Genomic DNA, 13533 nt, shown 5'->3' on the forward strand with positions numbered 1-13533 from the left:
CAAAGATCCAACTACCAATAACATTAAATGTGAATGGACTAAACAATCCAATCAAAAGACAAAGAATGTCAGACTGGATAAAAAACAAGATCCAAACATACACTTTCCATAAGAGACACACTTCAGATTCAAAGGCAAAAGTAAGTTGAAAGTGGGGCTGGCCCAGTGGCATAGTGGTTTGGTTTGCACACTCCGCTTCAGTGGCCTGGGGTTCACAGGTTTGGATCCCAGGCACAGACCTAGCACTGCTTGTCAAGCCATGTTGTGGTGGCATCCCACATAAAGTGGAGGAAGACTGGCACAGATGTTAGCTCAGTGACAATCTTCCTCAAGTAAAAAGAGGAACATTGGCAACAGATGTTAGCTCAGGGCCAATTTTCCTCACCAAAAAAAAAAAAAAAGTTTGAAAGTAAAAGGATGGAAAAAGATATATCATGCAGTCAACAACCATAAAAGACCTGAAGTACCCATACTAATATAAGAAAAATTATAATTAAAGACAAAGGAACATTACTAGAGACGGAGGGACATTTTATAATTCATCAGGAAGGTACAATAACTACAAACATATATGTACCTAACAACAACGTCTCAAAATATATGAGGCAAAAACTGACAAAACTGAAGGGAGAAATACACAATTCAGTAATAACAATTGGAGATTTCAATATCCCACTCTTAATAAAGGACAGAGCAACTAGACAGAAAGTCAGCAAGACCATAGAAAACTTGACTAACACTACCAACCAAGTAAATCTCGCTGGCATCTATAGCACTCTAAACACCAACAGAATACACATTCTTCTCAAGCACACAGGAACATTCTCCAGGACAGACCATTATGCTAAGCCATAAAACAAGCTTCAAAAATTTATTTTTATATTTTTAATTTTATTTCTTTTTGTGAGGAAGATTGTTGCTGAGCTAACATCTGTTGCCAATCCTTCTCTTTTTGCTTGAGGAAGATTGTCACTGAGCTCACATCTGTGCCAATCTTCTTCTATTTATGTGGGATGCCACTACGGTGCTAGGTCCACGCCCAGGATCCTAACCTGCGAACCCTAGGCCACTGAAGCAGAGCAGACAACCTCAACCACTACGCCACTGGGCCGGCCCGTCAATAAATTTAAAATAACTGAAATCACATAAAGCATGTTCTTAGACCACAATGAAATTAAACAAGAAATCAACACCAGAAGGAAATTTGGGAAATTCATAAATATGTGAAGAGTGAAGAACATACCCCTAAACAAGTAATGGGTCACAAGAAATCATAAGAGAAATTAGGATGACTAGGCACAAAGCCAGCTCTAGCCCAGGAGACTTGACCAGGACCCAATGACCTGCGGCTAGGAGCAAGAAAATCCTGACACTTCACATTGATTTTAATCAAAATACTAAATTAAGTACATCAGGCCCACATCTGCTGGGAGCAGATGCTCATTAGGATGGAAGTCAAAAAGATTAGGCAGGACAGATAACTAATACCCTACATTACCCTGGTCCCTATCCCTCACAAGTTTTTTGTTCTTCCAGCAATTACCAGGAAGATGTCAAATGCCAGAGCTTCTCATTTCACTTTTATGAGGCCTCAAACATGCAGAAAAATATTATAAGCTTAAGAACCTTTTGGCAAATACTCCCTACTTGAACTCAGGCAAACACGCCACAGAAGACAGAATAGGTTCTTGAGTCAGGCAGACAGACTGGTTTAAAGTTCCAGGTCTGCCTCTCCTTATCTTCTACTGGGCAAGTAACAGAACTTCTCTGAACCTCGGTTTTCTTCCCTGCAGAGTGGAAACGCACCACCTACTTCACCGGGTTGTCATAACGATGAAAGGAGCTAACACATGGGAAAGCACTTAGGCCAGCACCTGGCACACGGCAGGCGGTCCTCAACCTCATTTCCTCCTTTACCAGCAGCTGCTGTTACTTACACAGAGCTAGAGCTGTCTGCTAAAAAGTCAGCAGGGGGAGCTCCCCAGACTTTTTCCTGTTTCCCCAAGAATATACTTGGGAGAGTTGCAGTGGCTTTAAATGTATTTGCACTTCCTCAAGCACAGCTTCAGAATTTGTGTTGCTGAAGAAGGGGCATGGCATGTGTCGACGGGTGGCTGGAGGTCACCAAGAACCTACAGAATGTGGGGAAGGCCCCAAGATGTGACGGAAGAGATGACGATGAACAAAACCCTCCCCTGCAGGAGCTTCTGTTTTCTATCATCGCTCTCAGGCTCACGTGGGAGGAAGTGAGCCGAACGGCTCTTAATTTTCTACAAATCCATTTTTGTTGATGATTCCCAACGGCTTTGGCTAGGGTCCACTGGAGACTCATTTGCCACCATAGCACCAGTCACACCTCCTAAAACTACAGGTGTGTATATGCTTTATCTCTCCAGGTCTGCCAAATTTCCATGCTTCACCCCTGTAAAAAGCCACTCACTCACAAAGGGTTCTGCTTTATGTTTGGAGCTAAGAACCACATGGCAAGACTGAGGTATGGTCAACCAGCCAGACTCTGAGCTGCAGGAGGGCAGGGATCACGTCCGTCTTGCTCACTCCGGTACTCTAGGACAGTGCCTGGCACATAGGTGCAGAACAAATACCTGTTGGATGTAATTCTTCTGAGACCATCACAACCTCACTCCTATCACATAAGGGAAAGTGCCTTTTCAGGAAAACTGGGAGTGCTTACTGTTAAGAGGCCAATTTGTCTTTTACTTCGAAAGCCATTACTATAGCAGCTCTATTATACGATCACAAGTAAGTTTAATAAAAAGCAAAATATTTGTGTCCAGGAGGGCAAGAAGGCTCAGGAAAGGGCTGTTACATAATGAGATTTTCCTCAGCAAGTGCCACTGGGTCATAAAAAGTTATGTCTAGAAACCACTAAAAAAAAGAGGAACTAAAACAAACAAGAAAAACCTTGAAGATGAGCCAAGTTCCCTGGGGGCTCTTTCCCTCTTCTAGATTAAGGTCCTTTAAGATAACTGGGGAGGCGGACGAGGAAGCTCTCTGGCTCCTCTACGTCCAGCTGCACGCATCACTCCGGGCGAGTCAGCCTCGTGGGCTCTAGTTCCCTCCACTGCTAATTAGAGAACAGCTCCAGGTCAGGATTACTGTGAGAAAGAAACGAAATATGACTGCGAGAAGCTCTCAAAACACTCCTTAGTATATAGCAAGTGCTCAACAAATGTTAGGATTTTTGGGTTGCCATTATTATTATAATTAGAATTTTCTCAAGAGAAGAAAAAACCTAACAGAATTGTTAATAGAATCTGGAGGGACATCCAAATACCTACAAATGATGAGGACTTTTTTAAAAAGACAATAGGCACTCCGTAACAGGTATCTTGAGAAAATGAGAGAAACTAGTTTAATTGTGAATGGAAACCATCTGCTAATCTAACTCGAGAGTGAGGTTCTTGAGGCTACATTTCCTTCCCCTCGAGGCACTTAGCATCCTTTGTTAGAGAACTTTCCTCAGTAGATTTCATATCTATAAACAACCATCTGCCAGAACACAACCCCCATATTCAAAGGTATCCAGAGGTGACATTGGGCCATTTGGGGTCAGATCTCTGGGCATAAAGTAGGGAATAGGAAATGCAGGGAGAGTTATTAGATCAAAGGAGGAAAAAAACAACATACAGCTGTTCCAGAAAAGCCAAATGCCAAAGAAACAGAGCTTTTCCAGCAGTAGCGAAGCAGGAGGTGCTGTGTGGGGTGGTGGAGGCAGATGTCTGGAACAAAGAAGGGTGGAGAAGAGCTCTGTAGTACTGCCTGGCAGCAAGTGATTATCTGCCAGTGAGGACCTTCCACGTGCCATCAGCCAAGCCACAGAGAAGCACCATGCATGGAGAGGCGCAGAGCCAGGGGGTCTGTTTACCAAGCAGGGTGACAGCCCTCCTCAGATAAGGCTGTCAGGAGACCAGAGTGTCCTCTGCTCCCCGGCCAAGCCTGGGCCTATGAAGTCCTGGCGTCCAGCAGAGAAACCGTTGAGGTTTCTGGGATTTCTAGGCCTTGATGTTGGGTCAAAGAGAGTAGTACTTGGGGGGGCCAGATCACATGGCCTATGAGCTGTCACAGCAGCTTAATTAGAAATCCCATTCTCCCAGCTGACGGTGCCACTGCCTCACACACATCCCTTCCTACCCTCAACCACCACATGGCCCAGATTTTCCAAAACATAATGTCATTAAAATATTTTTAATAAAGATTCTGATTAAAGATATACCTAAATGTGACTTGATTTTTATACCTTTCATGCCTTCGCATACATAAATTTACAAGTGGGCAGTGGAGGTGGGGGAAGGGGCGGGGAAAGAGTGACAGGGAAACAACCATTCTTAGGAAAAGACAGAACTCTGCTTTGTTTCCTCTAGAGACTGCCCAGGAGCAGCGGCACATACCATGTCTCAGAGCCCAGTCCTCTCACGCATCTTAGCCCCAAAACACTGGGCACTAAGCTATGCAGCCACCATAAAACTGCCTCCGCTGGGCTTGTCCAGCCCATTTTCTGTTCTGGGGAGATTTCTGAGCCAGCTCTATGGGTCTCTTCTCCTCCTCCTTCTACGGGAAGGTTCCACAGTGCTTGGAAACTCCATCTGCTGGCAGTAGCAAAGAGTGGTTGGAGGGTGTGCATTAAGCTCCTAATTAAATCACAGGATCTGGTTCATGAGGATCTCACCAACCGAAACATGAACAAGACACTTTTATCATTCAATTAAAAGCAAAGGCAGAATCTAACTGCAGAACTAAGAAACAAATAGTTAAAAAAAAATTTTTTTTAAGATGTTTGAAGGCAGTGAGAATGGCCAAGAGAAACAGTTATCGTCAATCCTGCAGTCTTCGGCCTTGAAGTCAGGAACTGAGCACAAGACCTCAAAACAGATTTTTCAACCAGGTACCAAGATGCCATCCCATCAACATAGGTAAAGAAGGAGAATGCTTTATCTGGCTCCTTGCCCCTGCAAAACTTCGAAATCCAAAGAAACATTTCCTTACCTGCCAGGACCCTGTTAACGGAAGAATGAGTAGCCAGGCCAGGCTGTCCACGTTCATGAAAAATCCCAGCATAAGGCAAGTACTCAGGCAGCAGGAAACGCCTACAAAAAGGAAGCATGTATGAAAAGCCTACTAAAGACTCCCATAAAGCAAAGGAGCCATGCCAGCTCCCTACCCTCAACAGTCGAGGCTAAGGGATCCATTAAGCCCAGGAATCCACAGCAGCCCAGAGAGGAGTAAAAATTCCTAGGATTTGTCCTTTCAGATCTCCTTCCTTCCCGATCTTTCTTCTCAAGTTTCCCAGGGCTTCTAATCTTGAACAGGATTGGAAGCCACTTTTCTACCATTTTATTGTGGTCAATCATCTACTGTCAAGACTTTAGGTGGCAGGGTTGGGTGGCAGGCTCACTTAGAAAATAATCCCAGATATCGAGATCCAAAGACCAGAAAGTAGGTTTAAAAACGAAACCCCAGGCTCTCAGAAAAGTCTCTCATAAAAACTGACTACCCAGTTCTTACCTCGGGACAAAGCGTCCAAGTGACGGTGCAGACATCCTGGCATTGCGTGGAGCTCGGTGCCTGGATCTGTCACCATTGTCCCTGGAGAAAACAAAAAGACTACACATAAGAGAGTCACTTAAGCAGAATCAGCCACCAGCCCCAAAGACAAACATCCCTCGAACTAAACGCCTACACTTAGGTGAAGACCCCAGAGAAGTCAGTCATCTGGCTGCTTACCAATATGGGTGGCACATTAATATTCTGCATTTCTAGAGTACCTCGACCACAAGATTTACAAGCATTTAGTAACAGTTCAGTAAGAAGGAGGAAGATTTTCTTGAGTTAATGTGATCTCTGAACCCTGTAACATCTGAAACTGAAGCCGAGGTTAGATCTTCTAAGAGATATGCAATGGATATATACAAACTTCTTTTTCTAGATTGAAAGATACAGAGAAACTTTGGCTTGTGGAGATCTTGAAAAATGAAAAATTCCCCCAACAATTTCATTCAGCAAATGGTTATCTTTAAATGAATCTGTTTAGGTCCTTGGTGTGGAAAAATCATCGATTAGTCAAAGAAAAACAACACAAAAAAAAAACACTAGGCAGTCCCTTCTCTTGGAGACTAAAAAATTGGAAATGATGAAGAATATGAGACAATACAATCCTAAGCCAGGTCATTTGAGTAAAAAGAGAAAAGTCTAGGAGTTTTCTTTATGGTCTGTTAAAGCAATAGTAATAACCACCATTTATTAAATATCTACTAAGTTCTAATACAACGGTTATTAATATGTTATCCCATTTAATCCTTCTAGCTATCCTATGAGGTATTATTAGCTGTTTTACAGATAAGGAAACTAAGAACCAGAGAAACCAAGCCCAAGGTCACATAACCAGTAACCTGAGGCAGAATTCAAGGAATATGACTCTGAAGGCTTGCTCTTTCCACTACGCTTCACTGCTTCCTACAAGAGAAGAGCCGACAGAGCCTTCACATGGCTTAGTTCCCCAAGGCATCAAAGGAACAATAAGCCAAAAGGGCATTGGCTGGACAGAGCAGTTAATTAGCTGCTTAACCAACTCCACAAAATAAAGGAACCTCTGAGAGCTTGATTTGAGACATTTTCTGAATTCTCCCTCTGGATTGTCTTCAGCTTAATGAGATAATCTTCAAACTCGCCCTGGAACCAAAGTTAAGACAACACTTCGGCTTTCAAATGGACCATTGGGAGCTTTACAAGCCAGAAATGAAAGCCTAGGAAGGTTTTTATATCTTGGTGGAATTGGATGCTGAGCATTAAGAGATAAATCAATACCAGGGATATTGGAAGCTGATCTATTAAAAGTTAGTACTTGGTTTTTATTTCCCCAAAAGAGAAACCATTCTATTATTTTCTTTAACATATCATATTTCTTTGACTTGAAACTCTACAGCTGAAGGAAGAGGCAAGAAGAAAGAGAGAGAAGACCATATGGAAAGTAAAAAGGGGATTAAAAAGAACAATGAACTCAGAAGTTCCTGTCCAGCAGACACTAGCTCTGGGGAGCCACATGTACCCAAGTAGTAACTGAATATCAAATAAATAAGATAGCTCCCAAATTAAGCATATTATTATTTTTCAAATATATGTAGCTTCAAATTGTGATCAAAGTACCAATTCACTTAAAAGTACAAGTGAATTCATACAGCTTTTCACAGTAGCATATTTTACTTTTCAACAGGCACTAAAAGTACAACTAATTAACACAAGAGGGGTTAGGAAATATTTTGAAGTTAAAAAGGGTCCAAAAGAAGAAAAAGGGTCCTAAGCCTCAAAAAGGCTGAAAGCTAAGCTACAGGAAGAAGCACATGGGACAGATCTCATTGCTTTCTTCTACAGCTACCACACTGTGGAGCATCAGATAATGCTTCTGCAAGGTCCAAAGATCCCTCTCCCTCAGGACAACAAACAGTACTCTCCCTGGTGTTAGCAGAGGGAGGGGGAAAGGAGAAGTCACGCATAGCCTGTACTGCTCAGCAGCTGCCAGTGCCCAAAGATGACACAGAGCTTGGTGAAAGGACACAAAAAGATAACCCAGAAAAATGGACAAACACCAGAGCTGGGGAAAAATCTGGCCTCCTACAACATATTTCACAAGCCTCTATTCATTGTTATTAAAACCTAAAAACTTCCTGAGTTTCTTCCTCTATTTATAAAAAAGGGGGAAGGGGAACATGGCCAGAGATAATGGCTTCATGGTATTTAGAGATTACCAGAGGATGTACATATAGGAAAATAAGAATGAGCTCAGCTGGCTCAGATACAAGCACTCTTAGACTGACGGTTACATTAGGCACCACGAAAGGGGCAATACATTAAGTAAGTGGAGATGTACCTGCTGGTCCTCAACTTAATATCTTGACTAACAATAGGGAAAGTAGAAGCTAAATGGCATCTCAATAAAATGTTTAGAAGACTTCAAATTGAAAGTGTTGAGAGCTCTAGCAAAGAAGGAGAAATCAGAACGGGACCCAGAATGACTAGAAAAATGTGAAGCGTGGTGAACACACAAATGAGATGCTGCCTATGAGAGAAAAAAACAAAGACATCTAGGAGAAACAGCCTACCACAAAAGCAGCTCAAACATTTACTGACTAGGAAAAACCTAGAAAACAGGAATCAGGAAGGCAGCAAAAGGTCAGAATGTCCAACCAAAGGACGTTAGGCAAGAAGAGGAAAAGGCCCTCTTTAGGGTTTTAGTACTGGCACACAAACTCCCTGACGGAAGGCACAGCTCCAGATAAACCAGAGGTAAAACAACAACTAACGACTCTGGATTCTACAGGCTAGAAAGAAGGGAGATTAAGAAATAAGGAGTTTAGACGGGGAAACAAATTTCAATGCATAGGATATTCTCGGGGCTAGGGGTTGGGGGAGTAGAAGCAAGGGGCTCTCGAGAGAGAGAGTGGTAAAAGTTGCAAGGAAAGAGCAAAGGAATTAAAAGTACTTAAAATAATGTATTTAGAAAACTGCACAGACTCTGCCACTCGTTTCAGTGCTGATACAAGATCAGCACGAAGCAAGGCTCCACAAAATGAAGGAGGCCAAACTAGTCAGGTAGAGACCGAATACGAGTGTACTGGAAGATGTTTGCCAGACAAACAGTGGGAGAAAGGCAGACCCAGAGAGACAGTTCACCTTAGGAACAGCGGAGGGTGCTAAATCCTGGGGCCTAACATAACATAGCCTGCACCCTTTTCAAGGGGGGGGCTTAAAAAAAAAAAAACAGCGAAGACCAGACTATGCAAATATGCTGGTCCTGCTCCTTCTTCACAGGAGGACTCCTTCTCACCAGAATACCTTTCGGGGAAACACCAAAGAAATCCTCATCAATTTCATCAGCCAGAAGCTGCCTTTAAGCCAGCAGGATAGAGGCTGGCTCAGTTATTAAGGGCCTTTCCAGTTGTTGAACTCTGTGCATCTCTGATTAACTCTCAGAGGGATAATTTGGGAAGGAGAGTGAAAAAAATAAGATTTTCTTGTAAATGATTTCATAAGGAAAAAACATCCTTCAAACAATCAAGCATCCAAGACAAGTGCCAAATACAAGAAAATGCATCTCTGGAACAAGGGAGAAACACAGCAGCAACTCTTGCTAAATGCCTGGGATTAATTGCCTCAGAGACAGGCTGTAATTTAAAGGAATGAAAAACACACCTACAGACTGCTGTCTGAGTCCTGACCAGACAGGTGGGTTGTCATTACTCCTCACCGACAAACGGCCCTGATCTGAGCTTTTATAAATGAAGCTCTTGCAGCAAAAAGCTCAAAAGGCCACTGCCCTCTTGACAATACACAGTTGACTTTGCTGAAAACTAGACTATTAAAAAAATACCTGTTTCCTTATGTTCCTCTGTTTCTACTCAATCTCCAGACCACAGAAGGCCGAGCTGGTATTCCTGTCCCTGGATGACACAGTCATCTTGGCCAAGTCCCTTCCTTACTTGGGTGCTGTTAGGAAAACACTGTGCAGCCTCTACTGCCAAGGACTGTGCACATGTGTAAGGGCTTAGATTTTTGGGAGGCGGGCCCAGGCCCAGCTGACATCATTTACAGGGTATACCTAATAGCAGAGGTCTCTCGGAACTGCAGAGCTTAATTTTCCTCCAAGGAATAGCAATAACAGGTAATTACCATGTACAAATTCCACTCCTTCCTCAGTCTACCTTTAATTCATCTGCGTACATTATGCAAATCCACATTCCTATTGTGTATTTTATGTTAAAAAAATAAATATATATCTCTAAGTGGTGACGTCCTCCTTTGCCCTCTCTCCCCTCCTGGCTATTTAATTCTTCCTTTTGTATTTTCCTATTCTGAGCCCAAGCATAATCCAGACATATTCCATTTTCTTTCTCTTCTTCTGCATCACTCATAATAAATATTCATATGTATTTTACTTGCCAAAGAGTACTAATTCTCAAGTTGCCAAGCAATATTATATATTTCTAAGCAATAGGCTCAAAATCCTCAGTAAAGAGCTAGCATTCAGGTAGGCATATATTTTATAAATATACTGGGGCTCTTCAGGTACCAGAAATCCTATTCCTAACCCTCAGGAAGTTACCCCACATTTTGGAGACTCTTTCTTAATTATTCTACCTCTGCTGAGTACAAGGGAAATTCTTCTAAGGTAGTTAGTTCCTTAGTTCCTAGTTTAGCTCTCAGGCTAAAATAAACTTCAGAGATTATCTAATGTGATTTTACAGATCCGACATTGAGGCCTAGGGCGGGGGAGGGACTTACCCACGATCAAATGACAAATCACACGCTCAGCCAAAACTAGGACTCAGAGCTATTCCCTAGACAGAGCTGTCAGGCCACGGGGCCAGCAGGCACTGACCCAGGCACTGACAAGTGATCCCAGTTCAATCACAGCTGTTCTAGAAGTCACTTGCTGTTTTATAAACTTAGTTCAAAATTGGTTCCAGTAAGCGCAAAGAAGGACTTGGGCAACATTTTATTTTGAGAAGTAGGAAGTGTGACGGCTGAGCTCTCAGACAGCTCATTCCTCTGGGAACATTCACAAACAGTCCCCACTCTTAGAAAACACCAAGGCCTCTGAGACCCAATACTCAAGTCCTCACATGTTCTCTGCTGTATTTCACCCACTGCTTTCTAACTGGTTTTCCTGCTTTCATACATTTGCCACTTTAGGTCACCCTAACCAGTGCTGTCAAGAGTTGGCTGCTTGAAATACATATTGAATAATGGCTGCCCCCAGATAAAAATAAAGTCAAAACTTCTCAGCCAGGCATTCCAGGCCCTCCACAGTTCAGGCCTTTCAGATCTTCTCTCTCATATTACAACACTCCACAGCTCTAGCCACAAATTTATTCAGAGTCCCTGAATAAATTCTGTAAATCTTCTGTCTCCGGGCTTTTGCTCCGCCCTTTGTCTACGATCTCCTTCCCTACCCCATCCGCCACATCAATTCATCATAGCCTGATGAACCCATCAAGCCTTCTCACATCTTTCCAAACACTCTCTTCCCTGCACACAGTGCTGCCGTATAATTCGGTAGGACCTTATTAGTCCATCTTGTAAGATGGTACGTAAAAATCTGATTGTGTTATTCTATAGCTTAAAACTCTCCAACGACCTCCTCTCACCTACGGGATAAAGCTCACCTCCACCGCAAGGCACATAAGACTCTAAAGATCTGGTGCCACTCAAACTCTTGGGGCTCATCTCCTGCCACGCATCTCGGACTTTGAGTCTAGCCATACTTATCAACAAGGGAATTCCTGAAACACTCCATACTGTTTCACGTTTCTATGTGCATTTATTTGCCTCTCTCCCAAATACACCTAGAGAAGGTCCTATTTTAAGACCTACGCCTTTCTCTTTTATAAGCCCACTTTGTAAAAATAACCAACCACTACAAAAATAAAGTAGTTGAAATTATTTAAAACTTTCTGGTAAAAGGGAAGAGAACAGTGTCTTCTCTCATGCCACTTTAAGAACTACTTCTGTACAATACCACCACTCAACAAATGGAGTTGGATCCTGACTGCTTTCGTAGGTTCCAGTCTGTAAAGAGAATAATAACTTTACAGAGTGTTTCCTTAGAGTCTGTCTTGCACTTCTAATACCAAAAAGTCTACAGTTTGTATGTCAAAGGAAGAGACAAAGGCAACTCCATTTCAAAATGAAGTAGACGACGTCCCCCTGCAAAGATTTACCCTTTCCTTTCTAGGCTACAAGTTATCAACTTGTTATCAGGAGTCACTGACTCCCACAGGAGTCCTGGAAATCCCGGGCACAGAAGAAAGAGCAGGAGCAAGCACTACCAGGACACGTGGCTTCATGCTACTGGAATTTCTTGCTATGAGAACTTGAAGCAAGCAGGAGAGTCTCGCAAAGCCGTCAAGATTTCACCTATAGACAAATGATAAAAGTAGCAGTGCTTGGTTTCTAACATATTTTCTTTGCCATGGCTCAACTAAATTTCAGTTATGGCAAAAGGGCAGATGAATATTAAATTATGAACTAAAGGCAAGCAACTTCTCCTGTGCCACATCCAATGAGATGTCAGAGCTGAGTGACAGCCTTCAGAACTCGCCTCAGCTACAACATACACCAAGAAAACTCATAATGATTCCCTTGCCAGAGGTGCTAGCAAGGGGACCATAAAAGGAGAAGCTCTTTCTGCATGAGGCTGCTCTGTACATGTGTATGTGGTACAGCTAGAACAGATCATGCCAAACTAAGGAACCAGAACTCATCTCTGGCACCCAGAAATGACTGTTATACTCACAATGAAATATCGCTGCAGATATGGTCACAATATGGATTTCAAGGTAAAGGAAACCCAAATACAACCAGATAAATTAGAAGAAGTAAGAAAATAAGTGTAATAGACCTAAAGACACTTCATCTTAAGGCTGAAAGACTAGAATTCTCACTGAGATGTTTTTCCAAACTACAGCCCAGTGTTACAGCTGTGAATAAAGGACCTGCTCTCTTCCGTGCCAGCAACAGTCAAGAATCTCCCAGGGGCCGGCCCCGTGGCCAAGTGGTTAAGTTCAAGCGCTCCGCTTTGGCGGCCCAGGGTTCGGATCCTCCGCGCAGACATGGCACTGCTCATCAGGCCACGTTGAGGCGGCATCCCATGTGCCACAATTAGAAGGACCACAACTAAAATATACTGGGGGGATTTGGGGAGAAAAAGCAGGGGGGAAAAAAAAAGACTGGCAACAGTTGTTAGCTCAGGCGCCAATCTTTATTAAAAAGAAAAAAAAACAATTTCCCAGTGGCCAGCATGCAGGGTAGAGATATTTGTGACAGATTTAATTGGAAGCTTCTCCAGCTCTGTTACTAGCTCAGGGTATCCTTTGTCTTGGAAGGCAAAGTAGTTACAAAAAGCAGGAACATGAGCTGGCGACGATTCTGGGATTACAATTACATTCAGAGTAACATAAAATGAGGAAGGGGTTGGGGACAGCTGGAACAAAAGTCATAAAGTCACATAACACTATCTCTTCTGTAGGCCTTAACAACTATTGGGACACAGCACTCACCCTGGGCTTCATAAAAACCTCCTTCCCACTTTCCAGAGGAATGGTGAAAATGAAAATGGGAATTTTCCTAATGCTTACTTGCTATCTACATTCTAGCAGGTGGTCTGGGCTCAAAAGCAGGCAGACAGCAATGTCAGGGGCAGTCACACCTTTACCCTGCTTGTGAACATCTTTATGCAAAGACAGATGCTCAGGGCTTCAGGACAGACCTCCTGACGGCAGGTTTCTGGATGTCCTGTTTGTGCATTTTGATAAACACAGGGACCATGCAGCCTCAATTCTCGCCGCAGACAGAGATGAATGGCAGGAGAAGATGCCTGCCTGGGAGGACGGTCATTAATCTAAACCACAGAAGTACAGAAAATTTAACCCGATGCTGACCAACCTTCAAAGCTATCCTCCCTAGAGATAAATGTAGATAGTCTTGTTTCAAAGCAAGCTCATGGAGCAAGGGCTCAATAAT

The 13533-nt window shown here is 42.9% G+C and overlaps 1 protein-coding gene across 32 annotated transcripts in view; it reads right to left on the reverse strand.

Annotated features, from left to right (window-relative positions):
• AMBRA1 (autophagy and beclin 1 regulator 1) overlaps positions 1–13533 on the reverse strand; it is a 157877-nt gene that overhangs the window by 78962 nt on the left and 65382 nt on the right. For all 32 annotated transcript variants that reach the window (XR_011524094.1, XR_011524096.1, XR_011524095.1 and 29 more), the window contains 2 exons: positions 5524–5604; positions 5005–5105 (listed from right to left, as the gene is read on the reverse strand). Coding sequence is in view for 28 of the 32 variants with exons in the window: in XM_070564988.1 (XP_070421089.1) it covers positions 5005–5105; positions 5524–5604 (182 nt within the window). In the remaining 4 variants the exon portion in view is untranslated. The remainder of the gene's footprint in view (positions 1–5004; positions 5106–5523; positions 5605–13533) is intronic.

The sequence above is a fragment of the Equus przewalskii genome, chromosome 11 (assembly GCF_037783145.1).
Source record: "Equus przewalskii isolate Varuska chromosome 11, EquPr2, whole genome shotgun sequence".
NCBI lineage: Eukaryota > Metazoa > Chordata > Mammalia > Perissodactyla > Equidae > Equus > Equus przewalskii.